Raw genomic sequence first — 26,360 nt, 5'->3', positions numbered from 1 at the left:
AATTAAACAGTATCAATTAAAAGCCTATGAATAAAATATAGTAATATATATGCCAGTGGAATAAAAAAAAGAGCAAACTATATGTTGTCTATGAGAAACCCACTTTAGTGAACAGAGATGGCTCAGGACTAAATGCTGCACCTCTCTTAGAAAGGACCCAAGTTCAATTCCTAGCACCAACATCAGGCAGTTTACAACCACCAGTAACTCAAGTTCCAGAGCGATCCAATGGCTCCTGCCTCCTCGGGTATCTGCTTCAGATGCACAAACCCAAACACAGACTTACACTCATAATCAAATAAAAATATATCTTTAAAAAACCCATAATTAAAATAAAAATACATCTTTAAAATAACTACTTTAAATATAGTGTTATGTATCAGTCAAAAGTATGGGGACAGAGTCCTATGTGGCGACACACATTTGTAAACCCACTATTTGGGAGGTGGAGGCAGAAAGTTCAGGAGAAGTTCAAGACCAGCTTTGATGTGGGATTCCCCTCTGTATACTGTGAATATGTTTTATTACCATTGGTTAATAAAGAAGCTGACTGGGCCAATGGCTTAGCAGAATATGGCCAGGCTGGAAGAGATAAAGAGAGAGAGTAGGTGGAGTCAGGAAGATGCCATTTAGCTGCTGAAGGAGACAAACATCCCAGAACTTTATCAGTAGGTCACAGACTCATAGTGATACACAGATTAATAGAAATGGGTTAATTTAAGATATAAGAGTTAGTTAATAAGAAGCCTGAGCTAATAGGTCAAACAATGCTGTAATTAACATAGTTTCTGCATGATTATTCAGGCCTGGGAGGCTGGGAAATGAACAAGCGGTCTCCACCTACGGCTACTAGATAAGCCTCAGTTATCTAGTGAGTTCAGCGCTAACCAGGGCTATATAAGACCCTGTCTCAAAAATAAATAAATAAATAGACAGACAGACAGACAGACAGATAAAAATTAAAAATAAAAAATAAAAAACCAGGAGTCTACAGAAGGCTCAGTGGCTAAGAGTACTTACTGGTCTTGCAGAGAACCTACATTTGGTTCCAAGCACCCACGTAGCAGATCACAACCATCATAACTACAGTTTCAGAAGATCAAGTTACAAGGGACCTGATGCCCTCTTCTGGCTTTCCTGGGTACCATGCAAGCATGCGGTGCACATACATATATGTACAAGCAAAACACTCATACACATAAGATAGATTTTAAAAAAAATAAAGTAGAAGGCATAGAGAAAGAAAAGTCATGTTAACACTACAAGAAAGCTTAGAGTTATGACTTTCAGACACTCAGAGTTCTGAAAACAGAGAACTGCTAGGAATAAAAGGGCCCTGACAGAATGCTAAGGGGCCAGTTCTCCAAGGTGCTCACCAAACAATATCAAATCAAAATATAGGAAACAAAACCTCAAAGAATTACCAAGAGAAATCGATAAATTTCTGAGCTTTATGAATCCTCAATCAGGCAGGAAAATCAGTAAGGGCAAGGTTGGCATGAGTGCCACCACCAGTCAACACAATCTGCCATCTGCGGAGGACTTAATCCACCAACAGTAGATCGCATGTTATTCTCAAAGTCACATGGAACAGTAACCAGATAGACCACATCCCTGGCCACACAGCACACCTTGGCAAGTTTCAAAAGTAGCAACTACACAACGTGTGTTCTCAACCACCATGTAATGTGTCCACAACTAATGAGCAGAACAGTTGGGACGTTTAAGGTATCTGAAGATGAAGCAACATATTTTAAATAACTTCAGTCAAATAAGCTTCAAAAGAAATGTAAATATATTTTGAACTAAATGAATAGATGATTTATCAAAATTTATAGGAAATGGCAAAAATCACGACTCAGGAAAGAATTTGGTGCACTAAAAGCATGTATTAGCAAAGAAGAAATAGTACTGATCCATAACCCACGCTTCTACCTTAACAGGCCAGAGGTCTAAGCAAGCAGAAGAAAATAAGAAATAAAATGAGATAAAAAATAATTGAATTCAAGCTGTTTTAGGGTTTCCATGGCTGTGATGAAACACCGTAACCAAAAGGCAAGTGGGGGAGGAAAGGGTTTATTCAGCTTACACTTCCACATTGCTGTCATCAATGAAGGAAGTCAGGACAAGAACTCAAACAGGGCAGGATCCCAGAGGCAGGAGCTGATGCAGAGGCCATGAGGGTGCTGCTTACTGACTCGCTTTCCACGGCTTGTTTAGCCCACCTGCTTATAGAACCCAGGACCAGCAGCCCAGGGACGGCACCATCCACCGTGGGCTGGGCCTTCCCCCACTGAACACTAAAAGAAAATGCCTTACAGCTGGATCTCAAGGAGGCATTTCCTCAGCTGAGGCTCCTTTCTTTGATGACTCTAGCTGATAGACAAAATCTACCAGCACACTAACCGTAATAGTTCAGATATGTAATCTCAGGTGCATTTGTGAGTCGGAGGGAAGGGATAAACATGATGAGGTCAACACTAGCTTGAATGACTAACTGAATAAAACCTGGTCTCAAAAGGAACCTCCACACACGCACCAAAATTAAAAGAAAGAAAGAAAGAAAGAAAGAAAGAAAGAAAGAAAGAAAGAAGATTAAATTTAAAAAAAACCAGGAAATCAGTAGAGAGAAAATTTTTAATTAAAAATTGGGTCTATAAGGAAAAATAGAATCAATAAACTCTAACCAGGATAATTAATCAAGAAAAATAATACAAATTACTAATGCCAGAAATATAAGTAGGGACATTATTAATGATCCCATGGACATTAACAATAAAGGGATACTGCAAGCAACTCTTTGATCAAAATTTTATTAGATTAAATGGGCCATTCTTTGAATGGTACAACCAAGACATATATAAAATGAAAAGGATATGCTGGCAAAATTGTCTACTACAGAACAAATAAAATAACAAATAAAACAAATAAAAGTGGGCAACATCTCGAAACATACATTTTTCCAAAGGAGACACACAGATGCATGAAAAATGGTCAGTAACCGTAGGTATCAGCAAACAAGCAATCACATCCCATGAGTTACATCACACTAACCAGGAACATATGATCACGAAGACAGAAAATAAGATGTATTTGTGAAAGTTTGGAGAAATGGAACTCTCTTTTACTCCAGGCAGAAATGAAAAAATGGCACAGTCACAGTCTGACAAGTACTGAGAAATTCAACAGAGTCAGGAAGAGTGGAGTGTGACTCTAATTCCAGTACTTGGAAGGTAAAGACTGAAGGGTCACACAGACTTAAGGCCTACAGGAGTTACTTAGCAAGACTCTGTTTCAAAACCCCAACACCTGTGGATGTACCTTAGTGGTTCAACTTGCCTAGCTGTGTACAAGGCCCTGGGATAGATACCCAGCATCACATATCACACATAACTCTCTCTCGCTCTCCCCAGAATTATATGACCCAGCAATCCACTTCCTAGTCAAATGTCCACAAAAGCCTTGCACACAAAGACTCACAACAAACAATTTCAATAAGCAAAAGTAAAACCTCAAGTATCCATCAACTGGTGAACAGACAAAAATTTAGGACATTTTGTACGATGGACTATTATTTGGCCAGAAATGACACATATAACATATATAAATCTTGAGATTTATTATTCTAAATGAACGAAACCAGACACAAAAGATCACATATTATTTTATTCCATTTAATATAAAAATATTCAGACCTAGTCAATCCAGAGAGATAGAAAATAAGACTAGTTGCTGCCAAGGACCAGAGATAGCAATTGGGAAGTAGCTGCTATAGGTACAGGGTTGGCTTGGGCTTTGGTCTGAGACTGAACCCCCAAGTAACCCATCCTCACCACAAACTCACTGCGTAGCTGAGGTTAGTCTAGAACTCAGATCTTCCTGCTTTTACCTACCAAGCATGAGGATTAAAGGAATATATGCTACCTTTTGCTTCAGTCTAGTCTTGTTTTGTTTTCCTTTCTGAGGAAATGTTGTAAAATTGGTTGTGGCAACTGTAGCTTTGCATAAACGCTACTGACTTGCACACTTAAATGGGATGTGTGTGCAGGAAGTCAATCAACACTTCATCAAAACCGTTATGAAAACTAAATAAATAATGAATACAGGTGAACTTTTAAAGTGACAGGGATGCCCTAAAACTATTTTGGCAATAGTTGCATATTTTATAGATGGATTTTTATATATTTCTTTATGTTATTTTTATGTGTAGAGGTGTTTTCCTGCATGTATATGTATCACATATGTGCCTGCAGAGATCTGCAGAGGACTTGGGATACCCTGGAACTGAAGTTAGGTACAGGTGATTGTAAACTGCCATGCGGGTATTGGGAACTGAACCCATCTCCTGAACACCAAGTGCCCTGAACCACTGAGTCATCTCTCCAGCCCTATAATTTGCTTTAAAAAAAAAAAAAGTCACTGAAATGGAAACTTCAATTGGTAATTTTTTTTTTTTTTGAGACAGTATCTAACAGAGCCCAGGCCAGCCTCAAATTCCTGATCCCTTACTTCCACCTCTCAAGTACTGGGATTACAAGCATGGATAAATTTAGTTGTTTAAGTCTCGATAAAATTGTATTTTAAAAGAAACATCAAGGACTGGGGAGATGGCTCAGTCTGTAAAGCTCTTGCCTCTCAAGTGTGAGAATCTTAGTTTAGACCCCAGAACTCACATAAAAAGCCAGGCATGGTGTGGAGCATTCCTGTAACTCCAGCAATGGCAGAGGGGAGAGAAGCAAAACAGATCCCTAGAAGCTCACAGGCCAGCTAGCCTGGCTGTGTGGTGAAGGTCAAGCCAATCAATGAGCGTCTACGCCCCAAATAAAAATGGGAGACGGCATCTGAGGACTGATACCCAAGGTTGTCCTCTGACTTGCACATACATGCTAGGCACCAATCCCCACAAACACCACACAGACATGCATACAAATAAATATTAAGGAGCCCAAATGGGAACACAGAACCGATATGACATTTGAAAAGTAAGTATCAGATTAAATCCCCAAATGTCAATTATTATAGTAAAGGTATTCCATTTAAAACCAAATTTATTATGCTGCCTACCAGAGAAATGAATTTCAAAGAAAGGCTGAATGTAACAGACTGGGAAATAATACACGATGCAAAAGCACACACCAGAAGAAAGGTGGTGTAATTTACCAGCGAGAAACTCAAAGCAAAGAGCACTCCCAGCCAGTCAGACTGAAGACACGTGCTGCTAATCCCAGCACTCGAAAGGCTCAAGGCTAGCACAGGCTACATGGCAACATTTGACTCACAAGTAAATGAAGAACATGTCCAGAGATAAGTACCTTAGGAGTATAAATGTGCCAGTCTCAGTGGGACGCACAGCTAAATGCCAAAGCAAATCCAAACCACTTAAGAAGACGTTCAGTTTTCAAGCCCTTGAGAACAGGCAGATTCTTGTTTGTTTGTTTGTTTTTCCTGACAGGGTTTCTCTACGTAACAGTCCTAGCTGTCCTGGAACTCACTCTGTAGACCAGGCTGGCCCCAAACTCAGAGCTCCACCTGTCTCTGTCTCCTGATTGCTAGGATTAAAGGTGTGAGCCACCACCACCCCACAAAAACAGATTCTTAAACAGAAAAAACTACTTAAGTGATAGAATGAACTATAATAAAACTAAGCACTTATGTTCACCAGGAGATGGTTTTGTTGTTTTTTGAGATAGGGTCTTAATATGTAGCACTGGCTGCCTTGAACTTAAAAGATCTTTTTGCCTCTGTCTCCTCTATGACTGGCTCATCAAAAGATCTTTATAGATTAAAAAGGAGACACAGAACGGGAGAAAATATTTTCAAAACATCACTACAAAAGGTGCATATGTCCAGCTGGATACGGTGCACACATCTTTAATCCTAGCACTTGGGAGACAGAGGCAGGTGGATCTGTGAGTTTGAGGCTAGCCTGGTTTATGTACGGCTAGTTAATGAGACACTATTTTTTTTTTTTAAAAAAAAGTGTATGTCAAAGACTTCTAAGTTAAAAAATGAAAACAGGGCCTGGAGAGAAGGCTTAGTGGTTAAGAGAATTGGTGGTGACCTTCCAGAGGACCCAGGTTCAATTGCTGTCACCCACATGGTGGCTCACAACCATCTGTAAAGCCAATTCCAAGGGATCTGATGCCCTCTTCTGGTATTCTCAGGCACCAGGCATGCACATGATGCATAGAGGTATACATACAGGCAAAACACCCATACATATAAATAATTTCTACAAGAAAATAACAAAAATGTACAAAATATATGAACAGGCAGTTCACAAAAGGGGGTGTCCAAATTGCCAATAAACTTCTGAAAGGGAGTTTAATTTCATCAACTTACCATAAACCCACAGCAATTATATCACTAAACTTTAGGGGGAAAGACCCTAAAGTTAAAAAGACTGACACAACACTATAAGGTCGCAAGACAATGAAACTTGTAGCTTGAATTATAATTGTTCTTAATAATAAAAACCCAGAGTCAGATATTAGGGGGTGAAAGCTGAGAGATCAGAGAAGCAGTGCAGCCAGCCACTAGAGACCTTTCACCTCTACTGATACTCAGACCAAAGGGGTGATCCTGTTGTAGTGGCATTTCATTTGTATTTTAATAAATAAAGCTTGCCTGAAGATCAGAGAGCAAAACAGCCTCATTGGTCAGCCTTACAGACCAGGTAGTGGTAATACATACATTTAATCCCAGTAGCCACACGAGTTTGCTATAGAAATACATGCCTTTAATCCCAGTGGTGCGTGCCTTTAATGCCAGCCCTAGAGAGGATTGTAAAACGGGAGGAAACAGCTCTCAAACACAGTCTCATTCTGAGATTCCTGGAGGCAGGATCACCATTTTTGGATTGAGGTCAAGGTAAGAGCCAGTGGTTGGCTGCTTTGCTTTTTGGGTCTTCAGGTTGAACCCCAGTATCAGTTTCTGAGTTTTTATTAATTGTGCTTCATTCTGTCTCTATGAATCCTCAGACTGCATGCTAAGACTGCATCTGAACTCTTGTCTCCTCCCACTTTATATTCCTTTTTCTGCTCAGTCTTATCACTTCCTGTCTCCACTCCCTGGTGCTGGGATTAAAGATGTGAGCCACCACTGCCTGGCTCTGTTTCTCTTTTAGACTGGATCAGTCTAGTGTAGCTCAGGGTGGCCTTGAGCTCACAAAGGGTGCATCTGCCTCCACTTCTGTCTCTGCCTCCCAAATGCTGGGATTAAAGGTGTGTGCTACCATTGCCTGGCCTCTCTGGCTAATTAGTGGCTTAGTTCTGCACTTTGATTGTGAGGCAAGCTTTATTTGTTAGATTTAATCAAAATACCACTACAGAAACTGATAGACACTGCTGATGAGAAGGGAAATTAGTACAAGCACTTGAGAAACTAGTGATGGATACCAATGCCAAGTCTGTGCATTTCTTACGCCCCAGTAATTCTCAGCATATATCCTTCAGGTTGTACAAATGCATACCAAAGACATTAACAAGTATTCACATCAGCATTATTTATTCATAACAACCCCCAAACTAGAAGGATCCCAAATATTTCTCAAAACTAAAATGACTTAATTGTGGTCCACAGATAGAGTAATGAGCCAAAACAAAGATGGATGGACTATGCTTCACCATCTTCAAGGACAAGTCTAAAAGCAAAATGTAACTTAAAAGAATGTACTTGCTCAAAGACAATGAAACATTATTACTTAAAACTTAGGAGAAAATAACTTGCAACTCAGAATTAGACCTGATGCATGAGTATCACAGTAAAAGGTATTTTCAAATATGCAAACATGAAAAAAATGACCTTTTGTGTACTTTCCTAGGAGTCTACAGAATGTGTTCCCAGAAAAGGTAGATACAGATTAGGAAAAAAGGTCTAAAACACAGGGAAGTCAGTAAAAAACAAGAGTTAACCACCCTGAATTTGACATAGGGAAGTTCTAAGAATTCAGGTGCAAAGACACCAATCCAAATTCCAGTGAGGAAGAGGAGGTTGGAAAACTTAAAAACTTAAAAAGTCAAACAAAAAACAAAGTTTTAGAGTTTGGTGTCAAGTTATTCATATCAAGAAAGCAAACATAAAAGGATGGAGTTCCACGCTAGGAGAGACTCAGAAGGCTCACATGGTATACACGTCTTTAGGAGGTGTCATCGCTGGAATATAAAGTGTAACTCACAGGCTCATTTTTGAGCATTTGGTCCCTGGGCAGTTGTACTCTTCTGGAAGATTGTGGAGCCTTTGGGACTGTGACCTAGAAAGCACATGTGGACACTGAGGGCAGCTCTGGATGGTAACACCCAAGTTGGTTCCAGCCAGAGCCACACTGCATCCTGTCTGCACCAAGGACTCCTACTGCCATGCCATTCCCTCCATGGTGGACCACACTTCTGAAGCTGGAGACAAAATAAAACTACCCTCTCTTCAGCTTCTCCCATCAGGTGTCAGGCACAGCGGCAAGAGCTGTGAGCAGCATGTGCAGTGTGACTCCAAAGGGAAAAAGACGGGGAGAGACACGTGATCACGGGAAGGACCTGCTGTCTACACGGAGACTTCCTAGGCTCAAACTGCAGTGCTCATCATCACATGACTGCACACATCCGGCAGACCCCACAGAACGAGTCACTAAAGACGTCCCAGTAGCTTAACACATGCTCAGCACATGTGAGGCCTGAGTTCAATCTCCAGCACGAAGAAGAGAAACGTGAATTTTACCATGTATGCATTTATGTACCAATAAAAACAATATGAAAAGGACTGGTCTTAATACGAAGGAGAAATACACAGCTCTGCTACAAACAGGAATTACACCAGCAGCAGAGTGTAACTACATTCTACCAACAACCAAAACTGTGACCCAGGGAGAATGGTAGAGACAAGTGACATACAGATTCTAACTTTTTACATGAGGAAGAAAATAGATATTAACAAATTGAAAAAGTCAAAAAAAACCCAGCTTTATAAACAAGTAAGTTAGAAATACTGGCTCTCTGGCATCTTATGTCCTTCTCTTGTGAAAGTAATAGCTACCTTATGGACAATGGTTCCCTTGGGAGAAGGAAGTCAAAGGGAAGAGTGGGGTTGCTGTTGTCTGTAATAAGCCTCATGATACCCAGAGAGCCTGCCACAGTCCAAACACTTCCGAAGGAATTTTACTACTTATACATCGGCTTACAAGACACTGGCTTAAAATAGCATGGAAAGCCAGGCACATTAGTTTGCACCTATAATTAATACTAGCACTTTGGAGACTGAGGCAGGAGGCTTGTCATGAGTTAAAGGATATCTGGGACAACATAGTAAGATCCAGGCCAGTCTGGGCTACAGAGAGAGATCCTGTCTCAAAATATAATTTTTAAAAAAATCATTTCCACTTTGTTTTCCTTGCAAGTAGCTGAGCCCTGCGATGAAAGAGCCACCATCCAGTCACCTCGCAGCTGAGTTACTGGCAGGTGTCAAAAGGGTTTTCTTTTCAAGCACTTGTGGTTTGATAGTTTACAGGAGTGATAATCTCTCACATCATGTTCCCTAAGCTGTCAGCCTGTTTGGTCAATGTGACATTTCCAGACATTCATAATTTTCATTGACTGTCTTTAACTGCCTTCCATTTAAAATAATTAAAAGCTGATTTCTATGAAAACAAATGTATATCTTCTTTGTTTAATCTTAAGTATAAGAGAGTTAATATCTCAAAATAGCTAAGTGTAGGCAAACAGACACTTCAAAGGATTATTAATGAAGATTAATTATCTTGCTAGTGTAGTCTGATAACAAGTATTAACCACTGAATACTCATATACTTTGCAATAGTGTTTGCATGGTTTCAACACAATTAGGGGTGCAACTTAGGGTTTGTGGGTACAAATGCTACTGAGATTAATAGTATTTAAATGTTTCTGAGACTTAACTTACCCAGGAGATTCTTTCTTTCTTCCTCTTTCTCCTTCTCCCTCCCACACCTGCGGAGGAAGAGGTCTAGCTTCTGAGTCAAGTTCTCTCTACATAGTCCTGACTGGCCTAGAACTCACAACATAGACCAAACTGGCCTTTGAGTATGTAACAGTTCTGCCTCTGCTTCCCAAGTGCTAGAGTTACCAGCTTGTAATACCACCACCACACCTGGTTTCTAAGGTTTTCTCTGAATCAAATTGCCCTTGCCAGAAAAGAGAAGTTTTTCTTGCTTAAATTCCGACGTTTCAACCCTAATTAGAAAAATACTAAAACAAACAGTATGGGGGGGGGCTAACAGGGGAGAAGGGTGTGGGGGAGTGTTTTCCTGGCATGTACCAGGCCCCAAGTTTGATTCCTAGTAACATAGAGAAATGGAGAGGGGGTAGGAGGGAGGGAAGATCTAAAAACATAAAAGAAAATAAAAACAGGTGAAATCCAGAGCAATCACAAGGATGAAATAACAGCATTTGGGAAACAGAAGGGATCCCATACCCAGACTACCATATCGCCAATGGAAGGGATCCCGCATCCAGACTACCAAATCAACAACAGAAGTGATCCTGTACCCAGACTACCTAAAAGCCAACAGAAGGGATCCCGTACCCAAACTACCAAATCAACAACAGAAGGGATCCTGTACCCAGACTACCAAATTGCCGACAGAAGAGATCCCATACCCAGACTACCAAACTGCCAAACTACAGATATCTGAGAATGGAGGGCCACAACCTGCACAGGTTCATCGTTCTAGTGCCAGTTTATCCAGTGTCTCTTTCCCCTCAACTCTATTGGCATCGCAGGATCTTGTACCCTCAGATTTGCTTCTACGGCAATGGGAAGCAGCTGGGGAGCTTCAAGCAGAGGATTTTAAGACCAAATTTTGAGTATCAAATGTGCAGATGAATATGAAAGCATCAATAAACTGCAAATTATCTCGACATATTTATTACCTTGACAGAGGGCAGACAAAAGGTCAGGAAGAAAATAAGGCAAATGAAAACTCCCAGGCTGCTCTTGAGTCCCACTTAGAGAGGTGGGGAGACTGAGGGAGGATGGAGTTTGATGGAAGAGGAACCAAGATTCTGATTTTCTACACATTAAATTTGAGTTGCCCATTAGTTATCTACATGGAGAGTCAGCAAAGGTGGTTGGAAGTACCTACCCAAGTGGAACTTAAAAAAGAGAGCCAGGAAAAGAAATATAGACTTAAGAGCCGTCAAAATATAGAGTATTTGTTAAAAAAAAAAAAAAAGGTAACCTATCTACACACTCATTATACTTGTTACTATTTTCAATGTCAAAAACTCATTTTCTTCACCATAATCTTAAGAGGTTAGATAGAGAAACAGATATTGCCAGGTAGTGGTAGCACATTCTTTAATCCCAGCACTAGGGAGGCAGAGGCAGACAGATCTCTATGAGCTTGAGACCAGCCTGGTCTACAGACTACAGAGTGTGTTCCAGAATAGCCAAGGCAACTTAGTGAGACTCTGTCTTGAAAAACAAAAACAAAAACAAAAAAGAAAGAAAAAGATATTAAATAACTTTCCCAAAGACATAAAGCAAGTATGTACCTGAGCCAGGTTTCAAATCACAGGTTACCTGACTCTGGTATTCTTGAAAGCCACAGGGTTATTGGAGAGTGACTACAGACAGATACAGACTGGGGATACAATACTTCAATTCAAACAGTTTCCTGAGTCCTTCCTATCAAGTGCTTGGCATGATTTCAGACTCTGCAGATCCAAAGAAAAATCAGACACTCTCTTAAAAAGTGCAGTTTAATTATAATTACTGCTAGCCAAGAGCAACTATTTCTCAAATAACCAGTATGACACACTGGTTAATCTTTCTGAACCTGCTGTTTCACCTGATCCTCATAACAACCTTATGGGCCAGATGTCATGACTGCTGCTTTAGAAAGGATGAAACAGATTTGAAGAGAATAACTTAGCCTAGGGGCACTGGTTAAAAAAGACTGGAAGTAGGATTCAATTCAGACCCATTTTACTTCAAATCCAGACTTTTCCAGGGAAATTCTACCATATGGTATTACTCAGATAAACCTTCAAGGCACAGGTCAAACTCACAGCAAAGAGAAAAGTAGAAGGTGGTTACAGAGGCTGGGGCGGGCATGAGGAGCTGCTCAGTCCATACAGTTTCAGGTTTGCAAGCTGAAAAGTTCTAGACTGGGTGCGCATCAGTATGAGAATAGTAAACACTACTGAACTGCATAGTTTCAAACAGTTGTGATGAGCAGCTGCTGTGTATTTTTTTATTTAAAAGGTATCTTTAGGCAGGTGGTGCTCTTGTTACTGCCCAGCCTGCTGCCCCTTACAGTCTACTCAATAAATCTGTCTTCTTCCCCATCCCACCGCCCCCTCAAAAAAGTTTTTTAAAAACCTGGCACTTTCCTACTGTGCCATATGCCATAACCAGTATGTGTACTGTGCTAAGGAAATATGGGTGAGCAAATAATTTATTCTGAATAGCAGGAGAGGGGCTAGGGAGAGCATAGCAAGGAAAAGAACTGAAGAAGTCTGCTAAGAGAGGAAACTATGCAATGTAAAGGTCTCCACTTCATGATCGCTCTTTGGGAGGCAGGGATTCCTAAATCAACCTCTGAAATAGCTCCCACACCTGTATAAAACCATCCAAGAAATAAGCAATTACTGGCTAAGAAAGTAATGTGATCGAAACAAACTTTGGGCATCGACAAAGTGATAGTGGGGACCACAATGACCGGTCAAAACAGGCTCCAAGAATATTCCAGTAGCCTTCTAACGCAGTTTCCTAGCATTTCAGCACTGGAAACAAATGTTTCCCTAAACTGCCTCATCCAGCATGCTACAGAATTCCCATGGCTCACTGTCTTTAGGACACAAATCATCTGGTGGGGTGTTTAGAATCGCATTGCCTAACCTTTCTGAACTTCAATTTCCTCATCTGGGGTAAAAGATGAGTTCAACACACGGCTGACAATAAACTGCCGGGGGTGGTGTAATCCCAGCACTAAGAACACAGAAGCAGCAAGACTACCTCAAGTTCAAGTCCAGTCTAGTCTATACCATAAGTTCTAGGCCTGCCAGATCTATGTAGTGAGAGCCTGTCTCAACTCAGTGAACACTCTGCACACTGACTGATCCAAAATCTGTGACCATTAAAGGTTAGTTGCCTTTCTGTCTGTCCCTACATACTGAGCTCAGTGACAAATCCTGGCTTAAAGGACAGAGCAAGTATGTCTCAGATCTTTTTAAGGCAGATGCAGAAACACAATGAGGAAAAGATGCCCACCTACAGTTTCTGTAAAAAATATGGCTACCCAAAACACCCTCATCTGCAACCCTCCACAAGTACAATCGCCCCTTCATCTCTTTAGTCCTTTGAGGAGTATTCCAAGGGCTCGAAATGAATCTTAAATAGATAATGGTACATTGAGAAAAATCTCACACCTATTCCCTCGTCCACTCACCTAGTTCCCACACTTCTCCAAATCAACACTTACTGGTTTCTTGTATATTCCTCAAAACTATATGTAAAAGCTATCTTTAAATTAAGCTAATGTGTGTGTGTGTGTGTGTGTGTGTGTGTGTGTGTGTCGTTTTATTTTTGCAAAACAGGGTTTCTCTGTGTTACAGCCTTGGCTACCCTGGAACTCACTTTGCAGACCAGGCTGCCCTGGAACTCAAGAAGATCCATCTGCCTCTGCCTCCACAGAGCTCTGATAAAGGCATAGGCCCAAATAAGCTAATGTTCTCAATGTAAGTTCTGGGACCACTTGGGAGAATAAGGAAACAAGGAAACGAGTCATCCATCCTGCTTTATTCTAAGGTAATGCCCTACCACCCACAAGCATACACACATGCACACATACACATACACACACACACACGCACAAGCACCACGCATGTACGGGACACCAATAGGTGTGATGATAAGCCAGGCATTAACTCTAACAATTAACTGAGTACCCTTCGGCCCCTACATGCACCTGAAATGCACTGACACTTCACGCTACCACCTCCTTTGAATTTAACAATAACCTTAAATATTACTTAAATGAGGAAACTAAGTCACAGAAAGGTAACTTGCCCAAGCAAGATGAGAGTAGGGCACTGGACTAGTGCTTAACTAAAGTTCTTCCTCCAAAGTATTTCGCCCTACACTGGCAAAACAGTCTCTGCACCCGTTGGAGCTCAGCCTAATGTGGGAGACAGGCGTGAAAAGGGCAGACAACAAAGAAATATGCAATTACAGGCTAAGAAAATAATGCAATCGAAAACGAACTGGAGGATTTGACAGAATAACAACGGGGGCCTACTTTAGAAGAGGAGGAACGTTAAGGCCTCTTTGAGATGATATTTATGATAGGCTTGCGAACCGTTCGGGGGGCTGAAGTGAGAAGGACCCTGTCCTGCTCACAAGGAGCAAACGCGAGGCCAGTAGAAGATGAAGCCAACTCGCCAAGGTCCCCCCGACGTGCAGACGTGGCGCAGGGGAATGAGGATCTAGAAACTCGGCCCACGGCTTATACGCGCCATCAATACCCCAGGCAGCCCGACCCTACTCGGCCCAGACCCGTAGGCCTCCCAAGCGGCCGCTGCCCATCGTCCCACCGCGGCTGACAGCGTCCGGGCGGCACACAGGACAGCCCCGCGGCCAGCCAAGGGGGTTCTGGCCGGTACCGCAGCGGCCTGGGAAGGCCTCTTTCCCGGCCCCCGGCCAGCTCCAACCCGGCCCGCCCCGCCCCGCCCCTCCGGGCCGGCCTCGTACCTGCACCGCCCGGATCAGGCCCCGACCGGTGAGCTGGCCCTGCCGCAGCTGCAACAGGATGTTACCGGGCCGCGGCCGGCCGCCCCAGCCGCCCCACGCCGCCGCTGTAGCTGCCGACTGTCTCCCTCGGCTGGCCCCAGCTCCAGCCGCTGCCGGCGCTGCCGCCATGTCTCCTCGTCCGACAAACAGGAAGCAAGCGGCCCCGGAGCCGCGTAGATTTCTACGGGGCGACGGAGGACTCTCCACATCGCCCCCAGTGGACCGTCGCGGAGATGCAGGCCGCGTGGCAGGGTCTGTGCGGGACCCGAGGGCCTATGGGAAATGTAGTCTTTCTCCCGAGGCCGGGCAGATGACAGAGAGACTGAGTTTCCTGGACCACCTGTTTTCCCACATCCCACCTCCAGCATTTTGCTTCAAATGGAAAACCAGTCGCTGAGTGCGCATGCTCTCAAATTTCTTGTCTAGTTAGGAATGATGCAGCTGAGTGGCTAGTGAACGGCCCTAGGCCCTAGGTCAGAATTGACACTTGACTTTGATTCCTGTCCCCTTCTGCCTATATCCTGACTTCAGTCAAGTCACCACACTCTACCACTGCACCTCAATTAGTTCATTCAATTTGTAGTCCCCAGGAGTCCCATCAGTCAATTAATATTTGTGTTATAATTAATAAATGTATTTTATGTAAGTAATACATAAAGAACCATCAATGAACTATTGCTTCTTCAAAGAAAATAATGGAAAATATTTCATGAATTACAAAATTGTGTCGGGATTAATAAGTTTACAGATATCAATAAACAGTTTCTAAGGGAGCCAGCCGTATTCCTGCTGAATAGGTCAAGGAGGCAGAGGGTGAGGTGTTAAGCAGAACAGTGGAGGACCCTGTGAGGTGATTCAGGTTACAAGGACCACAGCAAACCCACACACAAGTAAATGTAACTGGCTGAGTTGTGGTGAAGTTCAATGAATAATGCAAGGAGGGGCGGTTATTAAGCTGTATCCTCTGCCAAAGAGAGCACAGCGCTGGTTTTCCACTCCAGGGTGTCTGTCCTCTTCTCTTCTGTTTTGGTGTTTTGTTTTGTTTTCTTTTTATTTTTGTTTTTCAAGACAGGGTTTCTCTGTAGCCTTGGAGCCTGTACTTCTTCTGAACTCACATACTCTCCGGACAAACCTCTGTAACATGGTGGAGCCAATTCTTCCCCTGTTTTCTCTTCTAGGAGGCGATCTTGCAGCACAAATAAGAAGAGCTGAATGCAATGAATTAGGAGGTCATGAAGTTTGCTACTTGGAATTAAGGTGACTGTAATTTGTTGCCCAAACCAAAATCCCTTAAAGAGTGAAATGACGTAATAAATGATTACACTAAAACCACAGACACTTACTGGGCACTGCCAAGGCAAACTGCACTGTGGTTAGCATCTTCACGTCCACTTAGAAGGTACAATTTCCACACACCTGCAGCAGATCCCCACTAGATTGTCTGATTTTAAACAAATGAAATAGGACTCAAGAGATGAGTCAGTAGGTAGAGGCACTGGCTGTCAAGACTGAGGACCTAAGCTAAGACCCTTGGACCCGTATTGGTGGAAGGACAGAAATGACTCTTCCAAAACTCTCTCTCTCTCTCTCTCTCTCTCTCTCTCTCACGCACGCAAATGCAAATTAAATATAACTTTCAAAGTTAAGAAAAATCTATATCGGAAAAGAGCAAGGAGGAATATATGGGAAGGCTTGGAGGGAGGAAAGGGAAGAAAAAAATGTAATTACAAAATAATCTCAAAAAAGAAAAGGAGATAATTTTTTAAAAAAGAAAAAACTTGGGGCTGGAGAGATGGCTCAGTGATTAAGAGCATTGCCTGCTTTTCCAAAGAGCCTGAGTTCAATTCCCAGCAACCACATGGTGGCTCACAACCATCTGTAATGAGATCTGGCGCCCTCTTCTGGCCTGCAGGCATAGATGGAGGCTGACCACTATACATAATAAATAAATCTTTTTAAAAAATAAAGAAAAACTTTACTGAAAGAAATAAAAACATTTTTTTCAGTGAAATTGTCCCATCCTGGAATCTGTACGGGTCAAATAAAACCCTGTGTGTTTATGATTGCTGGAGAAAAACCAGAAACAGGAAGTTTATCCTATGGTGGAGATTTTCTTCAAGCCAATGAAGAAAAAAAAAAATCAGGTCTTTAACTTTACACTAGAACCTAAAATTCATCTTAGACCATGAAAACTGAACAACAACATCCAAGTGTATTTCTAAAGCTGGGGGTAGTGGCAGGAGCACACTGCACAAATTCTCACCCACAGGCCACTGGACAGGATTTTAAAACGGGTAGGTTTGAAATACAGATTATTACCTCCACAAAGCTGCTAAAGGCTAAAGGCATATCATGGTATATGTGCATTCTCAGATAACTAATTAGATAAATATAATCTTAAAATTAAAATAGGATGGACAAAAGTATTTAGATGACTAATAACAGATAACACTGCAACATCTTACTTCCCTAGCAGCCCTGCCTGTCTGGAAGAGAGTAGAAGGCCATCTTTGAGTACCCAAGATATCACTCAGTTGCTGCCTTAGAACACATCTATCTCTGCTGGGCAGTGGTGGCACAGCGCACACTCTTAATCACAGCACTTGCGAGGCAGAGGCAGGCAGATCTCTGAGTTCAAGGCCAGCCTGGTCTACACACCAAGTTCCAGGACAGTCAGGGCTACACAGAGAAGCTCTGTCTCAAAGTCTCAAAAAACAAACAAACCACCACATAAAGAAATAAAAAAGTTAAAAGCATTTCATGGTAGCAACAGATGTGAGATAATAAGATGACCCTCTTAGGATTGGGGGGGGCGGTCTTAAGTATAAAATCCAGAACCATGGCTGGAAGACCTCAACAGCAGGACAGCCTCCTATACAAGAAAGCACGCACAGCTGTAGAAGGCACAGGGCATTCTGGGAGTTGACTTAGAATTTATGAAAAGCTTCTTATCCTGTTTGCCTCGAGTTCTCCACCCCAGGTGGTGTCTGAGCCACTGACTTTCTTATCCCCTTCCTTCTCATCAAAGGCTTCTGTTCTTGATACCTGCCTTCGTCTTGACATAATTCATCGCTCCATGTGCCTCTCCAGGTAGAGGCATTTGTGATCTGTTTAGTGCTTTGCCACACCCATCTCCAGTACCCAGAACAATGCCTGGAACCCTCAGCAATAAAGATTTTTTTTGATACAATCAATAGATGACTCAACAGATAAAGCTACTCCTGCAAAATCAAACAGCACAGTAGAAAGAGGGGTTGCGGCAGCTGGTGAGATGACCCAGGGGCAAAGGCACTTCCTACCAACTCTGAAGATCTGAGTTCAATCCCCAGAACCCAAATGGTGGAAACAGAGAACCCAGTCTTGAAAGCTAACCTCTGATCTCCACACCAGTGCAATGACATCCTTGCTTATGCAAGGAAGGGGGAAAGAAATGTTTTTTGAAAGTAATAGATGACCAGGAATAGGCAATTCATAGGGGAAAGATGGCAAATGAATGTAGAAAAGCACATAAGTCTCCTCGTTTTCCCCAGAGTGGATTGCTGATGGTGAGGTCTGCTGGGCCTTTCCAGAAAACCATTTTTTATCGATACCAAGTGAGTTAAAGGTGGATTTCTTTTGACTCAGTAATACTCCTTTAGCATGACACTGAATAACATGCTAGCTAGTATAATTCTAGAAGACATAGCCAGAGCAATTAGTTTTTTTTTTTTTTAAAAAAAGCCAAGTTGGAAAGGAAGAAGCAAAATCATCTCTATTTCCTGATGACATCATCCCATATGTAGGAAACTGAAGCTTCCCACACACAAACAGAATCAATGAACAAACTCAGTGAAGTTTGCACAATACAAAAACGACACATTAAAAACCAGAGCAAATGGTGCTGAAGAAGCATGGCTCGGCTACTAAAGTGCTAACTGTCCTTACAGAGAATCTGTGTTCCGCCGGCTCCTACACTGGGAGGCTCGCTCCAGCTCCAGGGGGTCTTGACGCGCTCTTCTGGACTCCGCAGGCACCTGCATTCACATGAGCATGCCCCTTGAACACACAAATTTATTTGTCTGTCTTTTTGTTTTGTTTTGTTTTTTGAAGCAGGGTTTCTCTTTATTCAAGGCCCAGGCTGGCCTCAAACTCACAAAGATCCTCCTGCTTCTGCCTTCTGAGTGCTGGGATTAAAGGCGTGCGCCACCACCACAAATTCATTTAAAAATAATAAAGATAAACCTTTTTTTAGAACCTTCACCTCGAATTCAGTCCTTAAGGACTCCGTATGACTAGGAATTAAGGAGAAAGGTCCAGAAATCTGTGTGACAGCAGAGTGCACTTCGTCTCTTTCCTGTCGGCCTCTCCAATGGAGACTACCTGCTTCTCACCACCAGAGGGAGCAGCATCCTTCTGCCAAGGGGTCTGCTGATGTTGATTTGGGTCAACACTGAAATAATAATAGAATAGAATGGAATAAAATAGAATAGAATAGAATAGAATAGAGTAGAGTAGAGTAGAGTAGAGAAGAGTAGAGTAGAGTAGAGTAGAGTAGAGTAGAGTAGAGTAGAGTAGAGTAGAGTAGAATAGAATAGAATAGAATAGAATAGAATAGAATAGAATAATAATAATAATAGAATAGAATAGAATAGAATAGAATAAAAGCAAAACGGAAACTCTCAGTTGACTAATTTTTCGGAGTAATCCCAGTAGTGTAACCACATAAGGGCTGTTATTCCCAGAATTAACTACCAAGATCATCTCAATTAGGCCTACAGATTTTTCTGGGGCATTTTTAATCGTATTTTTTTAATCATGGAGAAGTCATAATCAAAGAAAATTACATTATTATATTTAGGCCATAGTAAGAATTGACCATGTAATCATCTGTCATCTTGGGATATCATTTTGGACACTATTTTCTATTTTGTTTCTAATGTACTCAATGATTTGGGCATTTTATTTATTTATTTATTTTTAGTGTGTGTGTGTGTGTGTGTGTGTGTGTGTGTGTGTGTGTGTGTGTGTGTGTGTGTGTGTAGAGATCAGAGGACAATTGGGTCCTGTTCTCTTCTTTCACCTATTGGTTCTGGGTTCTGAACTCAGGCCCATGATTGGTGATAAGCACCTTTGCCAGCAGAGCCATCCACTGGTCCAGGGATTTGTTGTTTTAAACATTTGCCGTATGGGCCAGGCACTGTCATTAACCCAGGCACTAGGGATGCTGTGCTAAGTTAGCAAAGATCCCTGCTCTCATTGGCTAACACTCATCTGAGACCCACGCTTTAATCATCCGCTTACCATTGCTCAAGCACTTTGTTCTCCTGCCCTTTCACTTTCTTCCCTCAGCTTTTTTGGAAAAAAAATTTCAAACCTATAGAAAGGTTGAAAAATAATATTATGAGCACCCATGTTTGCTTATACTCTCCCATTATTATTATGATGTTATATCATGTGTATTGTAGGATACATATATCCTCCTACTATACAGAGATTTATAATATACATGATGCGTATCTTCATATATTCTTCTAGGTGCATTAATATTTATAGAGAAAGTTAATTTTGCTTCTCCTTTTACTTTATTCATTTTATTTTGCATGTGCACACATGTGGGTCTGGGCATGTACTTGCCACGGTATCTGTGTGGAGGTCAGAGGATAACTCGGTTCTCTCCTTCTACCATGTGAATTCTGGAGATCAAACTCATGTCACTAGACTTAGCAGCAGGTTCCTTTCCCACTAGGCCATCTTGTTGGCCCAAACCATTTACTTTTTGCTAAGCCATTTAAAGGATATTTTAGGTGCTATAAGATTTCACCTCAATGTTTTAATGTTTTTTTTTCTCCAAAACCATGAAACCATCATATTCAAGTAATTAATTCCTTGGAATTCTAAAATTCCGAGGTTCAAAAGGCTAAGGCAGAGCTACACAGTGAAATCCATTTTAAAAATCAACCATACAAAAAAACCAAACTACCTAGTGGAGGAAAGGTGGAGCCACTGGACTGCGTGTGAGGTAAAAGTCCCAGCTCACTTCCAGGTTTTGAAAACTCACCAGTCCCTGAGTTTGAAAACCTACCAATCCCTGAGTTCAAAAATCTACCAAATCCCTGGGCTCACCACAAGCCCAGGACTTGAAATTCCACTAAACCTCACCCTGAAAACCTCCACCTTGGAAGACACCACTCCTAAGAAACCCTATACAGGCCTGTTTCCAGCTCAGTCTCCTGATGCTTCTCACTTAGCAGAACCAACCTGCCAGCCTTTGTATCTTTCCCAGTAAATTCCGTGAGTGAGGTTTGTGGTGCAGTGTGACTGTGTATTTCTTGGCTTCTGATTGCCAGGATACCTTTCCCCTTAGAGCCGCGACACTTATACTGGGACCACATATGATGTGGACTGAGAAGCTGCAGACAGAAAGTTTGGCTTGATTGATAAGACCTGTGGGAGCTTCTGATGAGACTCACATATCAAAATCCACTGTGATCTACCATTTTGAGACTGCAGGGGAACTGACCTATGGCTGGAATCTGCCATCCCCAAAGTCATCTTTCTGGCCTATAAATTCCCCAAGCCCCCTGTGTCGCGTGTGCACACAATCTCCACATGAGGGTCCTTCACTGTTCTGATTAAAGAACTATCCATTTCTGGAGCTGACCATTGCTTTCTTTTATTTTCAAATCACTTCCATCAATCCCATCTAACATTTGGGAACTGCTGGCTTATATACGAAAATGTTTTCTCTTTTCCTATCATTTTTTCTTAAATATATTTACTTATTTATTATGTATACTGTGTTCTGCCTGTATGTCTGCCTGCAAGCCAGGAGAGGGCACCAGATCTCACTACGCATGGTTGTGAATCACCATGTGGTTGCTACAAATTGAACTCAGGACCTCTGGAAGAGCAGCCAGTGCTCTCAACCTCTGAGCCCATCTCTCCGGCCCCCAAGCCATCTCTCCGGCCCCCTCTTTTCCTATCTTTATTCCACAATTTTATACATGTCTATAATGACTTTTAGTCGTTTTCACCCTCTGTTCCTCTCTCATCCTGTCGGGAACTATTCCTTTACACTGTGAAGATGTCTCACTGTGATTGGTTTAATAAAGAGCTGAATGGTGAATAGCTAGGCAGGAAGAAGTTAGGCGGGACTTCTGGAGATGGAGAAGTCTGGGGAAGAAGAAAGGAGGAGTCACTAGCTGAACACAGAGCAATCAAGACATGTAGGAGGAGAGGTAAAAGCCACGAGCCATGTAACAGCACATACATTAATAGGAATGGGTTAATTTAAGTTATAAGAGCTAGTTGGAAAAGGCCTAAGCTAAGGCTGAGCTTTCATAATTAATAAGAAGTCTCTATGTGGTTATTTGGGAGTTGAGGTACAGAGAAAGACTCATTGCAAATTGTGTCCAATGTAGAGGTACATATTTCCACATGGAGCCCGAGAAAGCAGTCTCTCCGGGGTAGCCTTGGTGTACAGAGGCACAACTCTTTTAAGAGGCTCTGCTGCAGAGCACTTAAACGTGGTTTATGAGCAGCAGGAAGTGCGCTAGTTGGTGGTGGGAGACTAGATAGATGCATTACAGGAACTGAGGCCAAAGCACCAGGCAGGGCTTCCAACTTGAAGGGGCGGAACCAGCTACCAGGGCATGTTCTAGCAGAGGTGAACCTAGCTGCTACTTAGCAGTTTGTTTGCTCTGTACTTCTTGTTTACTCAAGTAATATTTTATCTTTCATGGAGATCTGTTGGAGTTGGAGATGAGATAGTTATGGTTACAGTTTCCTTTGTTATGAAATTGAGAAAAAAAACTTACAAAGGAGATATAAACTGTATGAGGTTGAGAGACATAAAAGCTTAAGTAGCTAATCTAAGAAAATGTTTTAAGGTCTAAAAAGATGGTTTTAAGATGGTAATACAAGTTATGATAGAAAATGGTTAGGTTTAAAACTTTAAATTCATCAAGGTAAGATAGATAATAGAGTATTTTCTCTGAATATGCTAAATACAAATGGACTGGGCATTATGAATGTAAATCTTACCTGATATTTGTTCTTATTATTTATAGTTTTATTATGGTAGAATTAAAACCTTTCCTTTTATATGGAAAAAAAAGGAGAAATGTTGTGGAATATTCCTTTACCCTGTGTGAAGATGTGTCACTGTGAGTGGTTTTAATAGAGAGCTGAATGGCCAATAGCTAGACAGGAAGAAGTTAGGCAGGACTTCTGGAGACAGAGAGGTCTAGGGGAAGAAGAAAGAAGTCACTAGCTGGACACAAAGGAAGACATGTAGGCGGAGAAGTAAAAGCACGAGCCATGTAACAGCACATAGGTTAATAGAAATGGGTTAATTTCAGTTTTAAGAGTTAGTCAGAAACAAGCCTTAGCTGTTATTACTTTGGGTCACTTTAAGAACTAACCACGCCCACCCCAGCCACTTTGGACCTCCCCCGCCGCCATCTTCTCTCTGGTGCGTGCGTGTGTGTGTGTGTGTGTGTGTGTGTGTGTGTGTGTGTGTGTGCGCATGCATGTGTGTGTGTGTCTCTGTTCTCTCTATGTTTGTCTATGTTTCCCTTTCTTTAAGTAATAAATGTCTAGCTTTATGTATAGCCTTATGTCCATTTACTCTTCCGTCCACCGCATCCAGCCGCCTGACGCTGCCACTCGCCTGGGGACCTTGACTCCCCCGGCCGCATGGCGCTGCCACTTGCAGCTGCTCCGCGAGCTGCCCGGGACATCCCAACATCATATTATTTTTAAAAAGAACAATATTAGCTAAAGCTGACCTTTCAAAATTAATAAGAAGTCTCCATATCATTATTTGGGAGCTGGCAATACAGAGAAAGACTCGCTACATTATCCCCCTACTTAGTGAAAACCTTTCTCTTGCCTGGGAGTCCTGCTCCTATTCCCATGTCTTCTCTGTGTGTGACCCATTGAGTTTAAATAGAGTTTCTTGCAATAGTGTTCACGGGAGGTTATTTGCCAGCACATGGGCAATATGTCAATACCTACATCATGGAAGAGAATATAAAATGCCTCTGTGTCTGGCTTCTAGCTAGCATGAATTTTCAAGACTCATCTATGTTGTAGCATTTGTCCAAGTTCCACTCCACCTTGGGGTGGCCTTGGCAGTCCCCATCACATTGTTCTGAGCCTCTGCTGTCTCTGCACAACTGTTGTCTTCATTGCTTCCTTCTTCACATTACCAGCTCACCCATGTTAACAGAGGCAAGGAAGAAAATCTAGAATACGGAAAAGCTACAAGACAACTGCATCTCTTCAACAAATTGCAATTATGAGATTTTTTTTCTATCTAAGGGAGTTAGCTCAACAAGGGCACTCTGCCTGGACCCCCTTCCCCTTTGCTCTGATTAGCCAACTGTGTCAGATTGTGAACTTGAGTTCTTGCCAGTGGGATGAGACACAGTTACTACCTATGTCAGAGATAAAAGACAGATGCCATCTTGGCCAGCGTGTTCCCTAGCCCTGTTCGGGTTCTGGTGCACCTTTCTTTGCCAAAAGAAATTGGCAAGTTACATTTATTTTGTTTGAGTATTCCTTTGTGGGACACTCAGATTCTTCTTTTCCCACAAAACAAAAATAAAAGATAAGGGGGTGGAGTAGTGGCTGGAGAGACGCCTCAGCAGTTGAGAGCGCTGACTGCTCCTGCAGAGGACCCGTATTCAATTCCCAGAACCCGCACTGTGGCTAACAACCTGCATAACTCCAGTTCTCGGGGATCCGATGCCCTCTTCCGGCCACTGTGGACGCCAAGCACATACGTGGTGCACAGATACACATGCATGCAAAACGTCCATACACATCAAGATAATTACAAAATAAAGATGAGTGTAAAGATGGAAAGCGGAAAGAGTGCAGCAGAGGGAGGGAGGGAGGGAGGGGTAAAGAGGACTTGCATATCAGACAAGACTGCAGAAACATGTTATCTAATTAACAAATATATGAGCTCTGCTCAGATTCTGTCTCAATAAAATACAAATTTATACCACAAGAGAGAGTTTAAAACATGAATGACGTTTGAAGATCTTAAGGAATAGTTGCTCATTTTTGTAGTTATGCCTTGGTAATGAGTTCTGCATTATGTTTTGAGACAGGAGCTCACTATGTAGCTCAGGATAGCCTAAAACTCATAACATCCCTGCCTTAGTCTTCTGAATGCTGGGACTATATGCATGCCTGCCATGTTCACCTTCTGAGAGACTTTCATTTTGTATTCTATATAATATTTTATGGAAATAAACAAGGTTGTTTTGAGCCTACCATCTTTTTAACTTTTATTTTTATCCACTCATTCCTTCGTGTGTGTGTGTGTGTGTGTGTGTGTGTGTGTGTGTTGTCTCTGGAAGCTGAGGAGGTGTCTCACCAAATCTGGAACAAAAATGCAGTCAGCAAGCCCCAGCGAACCTCCTGTCTCCACTCCTTGGTGCTGGGGTAGAGGGTGTGTGTGTGTGGCCACACCCAGGTTTTATGAGTGCTGGGATCAGAACCCCAGTCCTCAGGCTTGTGTAGCCAAGTGTTCTCACCCACTGAGCCATCTCTCCAGCCCCGAGTTTATCATTTTCCAAGCTAAGTTTGTAGCAGTTGAGTGAAAAGCACATGTGGGACTGCCATTTTTGTCTGTTTTTTCTAATGCAAAAATTTCCCTCTAGCAGAAGACGCCCCCCCCACCACCCTCCCAGGCCAGCCTCCCTGACCGCCCTCCCTGATCGCCGCCCTCCCTAATCACCCTCCCCACCACCCTCCCCTATCGCCCTCATAGACCACCCTTCCTGACCACCCTCCCCGACCGCTCTCACAGACCACCCTTCCTGACCACCCTCCCAGGCTGCCCTCCCTAAAGGTTGCTTGGTTCTCCCCGTTACCAACAACGCCCTCTATCCTTTCACCTTCCTTCCTTTCCTTTTCTTCTAGCCGTTACCTCCAGAGCCTGACAGCAGGTGTCCTCCTCAACTGTGAGAACCTCACTTTTTGAGACAGGATCTCTCGCTGAACCCAAATCTCACCAGTTCAGCAAGACTGGCTGACTGCTGAGCTCAGAGATCCACCTGCCTCTTCTTTCATCCCCCCCAAAATCCCAATACTCTGATTACAGATACTCCTAGGCCTGGTCTTCCTGTGAGTGCTGGGGGATCTGAACTCATTACCAACCGAACTGCCTCCAGCATCCACTCCGACCCTGTTCCTCACAGAACTTAGGCCACTGTCACTTCATACACTCATTAGTGTGTTTTTCTCTACCAGAATCTGTTCCAACGATAACAAAACTTGTTTTCTTTGTTTGCTGCTACTCTCTGGGGTTATGGCTGGCACCCAAAGGTGCTTAATAAACCTTTATGGCCCGGAAGGACACAGGGATAGAGGGGACAGCTAAAAGGTCAAAGCACACGCTGGGAAAGCCAACCAAGAAATACCGTCAAGTCACCTTCCCTGGAGGTGCCAGAAAAGGAAGAGAGATTCAACTTTTCGCCCTGGGGGCTGTGGAACTGGCCACCTTGGCGTTTAGCTGTTTATTCCAACCGGCTGAAAAAAAATAAACTAGATTCATGATCGTTTAACACAATTCCTTTGATTGAAATCTCATCAAGAGCCCAGTA

General features: G+C 42.5%; 1 protein-coding gene across 3 annotated transcripts in view; it reads right to left on the bottom strand.

The window, feature by feature from the left end:
- Positions 1-14,917, bottom strand: part of Trpc4ap (transient receptor potential cation channel subfamily C member 4 associated protein) — a 66,524-nt gene extending 51,607 nt beyond the window's left edge. For 2 of the 3 annotated variants that reach the window (XM_048431563.3, XM_048431564.3), the window contains exon 1: positions 14,722-14,915. In XM_048431563.3, coding sequence (XP_048287520.1) covers positions 14,722-14,889 — 168 coding nt within the window. In that variant the 5' untranslated portion in view covers positions 14,890-14,915. Of the gene's footprint in view, positions 1-14,721 lie in introns of all 3 variants that reach the window. The other variant, XM_048431565.3, reaches the window with a different exon arrangement.
- Positions 14,918-26,360: the final 11,443 nt, after the last annotated feature.

The sequence above is a fragment of the Myodes glareolus genome, chromosome 10 (assembly GCF_982192425.1).
Source record: "Myodes glareolus chromosome 10, mMyoGla1.1, whole genome shotgun sequence".
Lineage (NCBI taxonomy): Eukaryota > Metazoa > Chordata > Mammalia > Rodentia > Cricetidae > Myodes > Myodes glareolus.
This window is presented reverse-complemented; position numbering and strand designations above follow the sequence as displayed.